We start from the raw sequence: 6000 nt of genomic DNA on the forward strand, positions 1-6000 counted from the left end.
TCCTGTGCTAACGTCGATGGGAAAAAACAAAAGGTCATACTTCAAAATCACCAACAGAACTATTTCTGAAAGCAAAACCTCAGGAAGCTCTTACGTGGGGATGCTGTAAAGGGACTGGTTTAGTGAATTTGGAACCAAAAGAGAGGTTTCTGTGCATAATATTTGTTTTCTTCCCTTATCAAAATGTATTCATCTTTCAATCTAGTAACTTAGCAATTAGGAAAAAAAAAAAAAAAAAAGCCTGAGCCTGTTCAAATAAGTTGCCATCAGCAACCTAGTGGCAGAAGGCAGCTCCGGAAGCATTCAGGAGCTAAAGGCAGCTGCCGGGCAGGGTGGAGAACTGTTTGGTCATTCACAAGGCCCTTGGGGTCCAGCTGAGACCTGGGACAATGAGAGCAGAAGAGCGTACTGCAGGCGGGCAGGGCACCTGGATCCAGGTCATCTGGGCAAAGCTGCCCTTACTCCATTTGCCGACACCCCCAGCCCAAACCTTATCTAGCCCAAGCACACCAGTCAGTTGATTCAGGTCCAGCAACACCCAACACCCAACAGGATCGGCTCCGTGATCAACCTCCTAAAGCCACAAAGGAGTCCCATGGCCAGGCAAAAGGATGCCAATAATAACATTTGACAATTTTCACTAGATGTGTTCAACAGCCTTCACCCCTATGTGCCAAATCACTCATAAGGCAAGACTAGCCAGAAAACCCTTGGCACGCCAGTCCCTTCCATTTCTCAAAACCAGGACGCGCACTCGTCCCCCTCCCTCTGCCCCACTCCCCCCGGCTTTACGCGGGTGGGGGCGGCGAAGGCAGCCTGCTCTAGCCACGCTGACCCCCTTCAGCCCCAAAGCGGGAGCACAGTGCATCCCAGTGGACAAACTCGAGAACCGCAAGCAGGTTTTCTCCGCCTCCACCTAAGTCCTCTCAGCTCTGGGTTCCAGCCCCCGACCCAAACGCACCAGCTCTGTGGGAGACCCTGGCAGGAGGGAGAGGAGTAGAAGGTAGCCTGCTCGGAAGGGGACAAATGCACCCTGCTGGGCCCTAGGCCGCCCACAGCAGGGGCTGATGGAGCAGGAGTGCCCCAGGCGGGTGGGCAAAGTTTGCTGAGAAGGGTCCTCTGTACGCTCCTGCCATGGTAGCTGGGCTAGAACCCCAGTTCGAGCTAACCCTGGAGTCAGGGACACAGAACAGTTCCTGTCCCCAAGCTAGGGTGTGTGCGTGTCAGTGGTTTTGTGTGGGGGGGGGGGCTGCCGTTGCTCCCCCAGAGCCCAGGCTTTCTAGTCTCAGCTTGCCTGCCAGCTGTGCGCCACAGTCGCCCAGAGGTCACCCAACAACAGCTGGGTGTCAGCTGGGAGCTAGGAGGCTCCTGTTCAGTCCTGGTGGGAGAAGGAGGGAGAGGGCAGGCGGAGTAGCTGGTTCTGCTTCCCTCCAACTCCACCTGCAAAGCTCTCTCCGGGAGCCAGGAGCTACAGCTTCCTCCAGCAGCCCCATCCCTGTGCCCACCGCGCCCAACAGCCCGTGCCTCGCCCTGGGCTCCGGAGAGGAGGCGCGCTGGGGCGGCCGGCCAGGACACTGCGCTGCTGGCTCCGGGAACTGCGGGCGCGCCCGGCCAGCTCCGCTACCCAGGTTGCTGGGGCGAGCGCCGCTGCCCCGACCCCGGACGCAAGGAACCTAGGAAAACCGGCCGCTCCCTGCGGGGCCGCGGGGCTCCAGTCTCCAAGCGCAGCCCCTACCAGGCTCCCTGTGCGCCCAGCTGGCCGCTCTCGGGAAGCGCGGGGAGAGGGGGGCTCTCTATTTGCAAAATTGAGGAAAGCGCCGCTTCGCCCAGCCCGTCACCCACGCACCGACACGCACAGTGTTGTCAGCCGGGTCGCTCACCTGAGTCCTAAAAGCTGTTGAATCCACATGGTCACGTTTCAGGGAACGAAGCCTCAGACCTTGCTCGCCCCGGCCATCTGCGCGGCGCCCGCGCCCGCTCGCTTCGGTCCCGGTCCCGTGGCGCCGGTCTCCGGCTCTCGGTCCGCCGCCGCCCGCCGCCCGCCGGCCGCGGGGCGCACAGCGAGTCAGAGCGCGGCCGCGCGGGGCTCCATGCCGGCCGGCGCGCCGCCGCCGTTGGGGCGCATGGCTCAAGCGGGCCGGCCCGCGGGGGCGCACATCCTCCGGCCGGGGCGCGGGGCTGTGGCCCCCTCAAGGGGCAACACAGCGAAGGCGGCGGCGAGGCGGGGCGCGTTCCGGTGCTGTAGCTGCGAAGCCAGAGTCTGAGAAGGCGCGGCTTCGCCCTCAGGGGCGGCGGGGAGGAGGCCGGCGGCCCGGCTGCGAACCGTACGAGTCTCGCGGCGCGCGGCTTTGCCTCCAGCGGGAGCCCCGCGCAGAAGGGTCGGCGTTGCCCGCTGATCTGGACGACTGTCACTCCGGCGGACGAGACTCCGCTGCACTCGCCGCAGGGTCAGAGGGCTCGGTCCGGGGCTCGGTCCAGGGCTCCGCCGCCGATCGGCGCTGCTCAAGTTGCCCGGGAGCTCCGTCTGAGCGCTCGCCCTGCAGACGGCCGCGGCCCGGAGGCTGGCAAGAGGCGGGCAAGGGAGGCGCGCGGGGCGAGGGCGCCGTGGAGCGCAGGGCGTGGGGACGCGCGGCGGCGGCGCCGCGCGGAGGAGGCGCGCGGGGATCCCGGGGCCCCGCCGCCCGCGCCCACCGCGCCCTCCGCAGAGCCGCCTGCGCCGCTCGGCCGCCTCCCTCCGCGCGTCTGCCTCTCGCGCGCTCGCCCCCGCCTCCTCCAGCGGGTCCCAACTCCGCCCGCCCGGCCGGGCTCACGTCACCCGCCTTCCCCGCCCCTCGAACGGGAGCCGGAGCCCCTGGCCCGGCCCGGCTCCAGTTCTCCACCACACCTCGCTGTAGCCCCGCTCGCCGCGGGGGACTGTGCCCGGCCTGGGCGATTCCGTGGCGGGGGCCTGGTTCTCCCCCTTTTCCCATCCCGGCCTCGTCCGGGTCCCCACCTTGGGAAAGGCTCGAGAGAGGCCGCAGGCTCGGATTGGACCGCCTGGCGCCGCCGGATGGTGTTGCCACGGTAACCGGATGGCATGCGAAGCAGTTAGAGGTTCCGACCCGGTTATGAGTGCGCCCGGTGGACCCAGAGCGCTGATCTGGGGAAGGGGTGCTCCCGAGGGAGGACTCATGGGGCGCGTGGAGCGGGGGCTGTGCGAAAAGTTTCCTCCCGCCGGAGCTGCACCACGCGGGCTGCGCCGAAGGCTGTCAAGGCCGTCAGAGGCTGGGGAGAGTCCTCTGCTAGGGATTCGTTCTAAGGCTGCTTGTGCCACAGACTCGCTGAGTTCCTGGTTGGAGCTTCAGTGCTTCTGACCCGATTATCCGACAATCCCTGGGCGGCCCTCCTAGCTCTCCAGCAGCTGCTGCCTGGCCAGGCCCTGACTCCGGAGCCTCGACTTCCTAGGCTCTGCCAGTTCCTTCCCCACCAGGGCTTCCTCTGGGCCTACCCGGTAGCTGCATTTACAAGAGTGTGAATAAAGGCCCCCAGGCTCTGAGGGTCCCTTCTCTGAGGTCCCTGAAAGAAGTGACAGAGACATAGAACCTTCCACTGAAGGCCAGAGCTGCCAACTCTTTGAGGAAGAGTTCGGACAAAACCCTCCTTCCAACACTCCATGTTGCTGAGTGAAATATAAAATCAGGAGACTTAGAAATCAAGGCAGAGCAAGCTTCACATGCAGTAGGTGAGATGTCAGGCCCATGACCCTAGGGAGAGGCTAGCTGGGGCCTCCCCTGCGCTCCTTCACCCAGGTGAAACCAGTCAGCACAGCCTGCCTCCCAAGTGAGGCCTCCCTGAGGGGGCAGCTGGTGGACAAGGCAGAGCCAGGCAAAGCTGGGCTGGTACATGCCATCTCCCAGGTGGGCCTTTGACCCTGGAGGCTTCCAGCCTGCACCCAGGCAGGAGGAGGGGCCCACCTGCTGCCCTAGCAAGATTTCAAGGAAGTAGCAGGAGGCAGTGAAGCACACTGGGAGGAGCCCGGACGTAGGTAAACCAGGTGCACATTTACTGAATGGGGTTCTGGGTATATTATCTTAACCTCCAAGACCCTCAGTCTCCTCATCTCTAAGATGGTTTCCTATTTCCTTCCACATAGAGATTTTTGCAAGGACTGAATGAGTTGACCTCCCACGCAGTGTGACTCCCACCCAGTGTGTTGTGGTCTATGTGCCAGTCACCCCAGACAGACAGCGGGTGAGTCAGCACTTTGTGTACCCAGATCTCCCGGTTGCCTTCCCCTAGAACCCTCTTCTGAAGGAATCCTATTAAGCAGCAAGGGAGACAAGGAGATCCTGCGAAGAACAAGCTGGACCCAGGGGCGCCAGCAGAGGCGAGGTGCCCGCTCTGCTGCCACCTAGCGGGATGAAGCAGGGTGCTGCACAGGGAGGCCGTTCCTGCAGTGGGAATGGTCCCGGAGGAGGCGGGCTCCACAGTCTGGGGCCAACCAGCCGGACTGGGGGAGGGCGGGCTTGACTGGGCCTGTCCTGGGGACCCCTTCCACAGCCTCCTGGAGCCTGCCAGCCTGTCTCAGAACCGTTTAAGTGCGCAGATCACAACGCACAGATCGTCAGGAAGACACCCACAACAGAATACATGATCAAAAGATGAATGTAGCAGGCTGGGGCGCAGCTCAGTGGGAGGGCGTGCTCAGCAGGAGGCGTATGGGCACACGTCTGTGATGGGCAGCATACTTTCTTCTCTGTTAATGCATTAGATAAGAAATTGATAGATCCCAAATACCACAGTATAAGTGGAGATACCTGCAGGTATGGTCGTATCCTGTGGGGACGACTGTGGTTGCAGGTTAGACTGTATGAGCACTGCCCTGCTGCTGCGGTCTGTTCCCCACACTTACGGAAGGACGTCATTGAGTTCACTGAGGTTAGCAAAAATAAAGATGCCATTTCCCCAAACAAGTGTTTAAAGGCCCCTTGAATTCCATGCACATGTCCTGGGGGTCCCTGGACGAAGAAGATAGCAGATGGAAGCGTTCTCCAGGAATAATGATGGGGACAGTGATGGCAGAAGTCACCAAGGGAAAGGCGGCTTCGATGAAGCACCTTGGCCACGCCGCTCTTCCTCTGGCAGTTCCGGGGGAGGACCTGGTGAACTTCCCTGCACATCCCACCCTCTCAAAGGCAGCGCCCACCCGTTAGTGCATCTGTTTCTCTTTCTCCTGATGATAACATGGTCATTTTTTTTACATATCGTGAAATGAAAAACACAACTTATATTTCACCATGTGCTTCCAAGGCTGCTAGGGCTCCCGTGTGCCCGCCCCTGGGGAGGCGGTGTGCTTCCTGCCATGCACACGCGTGCCCGAGCACACGATCACACACCCCTGCCAGCCTCGGCATGCACGGGGGGAGCCGCTCCGAGGAGCCACTGTGCAGCCTGCAGCTCCTCTGGCCGGTCTGGCCGGTTGTCCCCAACCTGGGAGACATCTCACCAGAGCTACCTGGGCATGGCGGGCTGGGCTCCTCGCCTCTTGCCTTCCTATTTTCTCAACAAAGAAGCTGGCCAGCCCCGCGGGAGGCCCTCCTGGAAGCTCTCTGAGGCCATTTACCTGATGGCCTCCACAGACTTGACTATTTTTAAAACCCATCCAAAGCCAAATTGAGCTGCCGTTGCTCATTTTTCTCCTGAGGAGGTAAATGTGGCTTAAGCATGACGTTTGATTAAGTAGCCGGGTTGGGGTTTTAAATGAGAGGGAAGTGCTGATTGAAATTATTACAAGTTTCTTTAAAGTCTCCACGCCGGCGTCCTCCCTGCCTCCCCTGCCCTGCTTTCCCTCCCAGGGGAGGCTGTGCTGGGGGCTCGGGGATCCTACCCTGGGCTTGGGGCTGGGCCAGAAGTGGGAGCAACCAGCAGAATGCAGTCCTCAAGGACGACCCCCCACAACCCAGGGCCCCAGGGGCCCCGCTGCAGGCCCTGCACCCGCTCAGGTACTCCTGTGCCGGGAGG

At 61.7% G+C, this 6000-nt stretch overlaps 1 protein-coding gene across 1 annotated transcript in view; it reads right to left on the minus strand.

The window, feature by feature from the left end:
• Nucleotides 1-2688, minus strand: part of Ajap1 (adherens junctions associated protein 1) — a 104177-nt gene extending 101489 nt beyond the window's left edge. The window contains exon 1 of the mRNA XM_047565698.1: nucleotides 1881-2688. Coding sequence (XP_047421654.1) covers nucleotides 1881-1909 — 29 coding nt within the window. The 5' untranslated portion in view covers nucleotides 1910-2688. The remainder of the gene's footprint in view (nucleotides 1-1880) is intronic.
• Between the last annotated feature and the right edge of the window lie 3312 nt (nucleotides 2689-6000).

This window comes from Sciurus carolinensis, chromosome 1 (genome assembly GCF_902686445.1).
Source record: "Sciurus carolinensis chromosome 1, mSciCar1.2, whole genome shotgun sequence".
Lineage (NCBI taxonomy): Eukaryota > Metazoa > Chordata > Mammalia > Rodentia > Sciuridae > Sciurus > Sciurus carolinensis.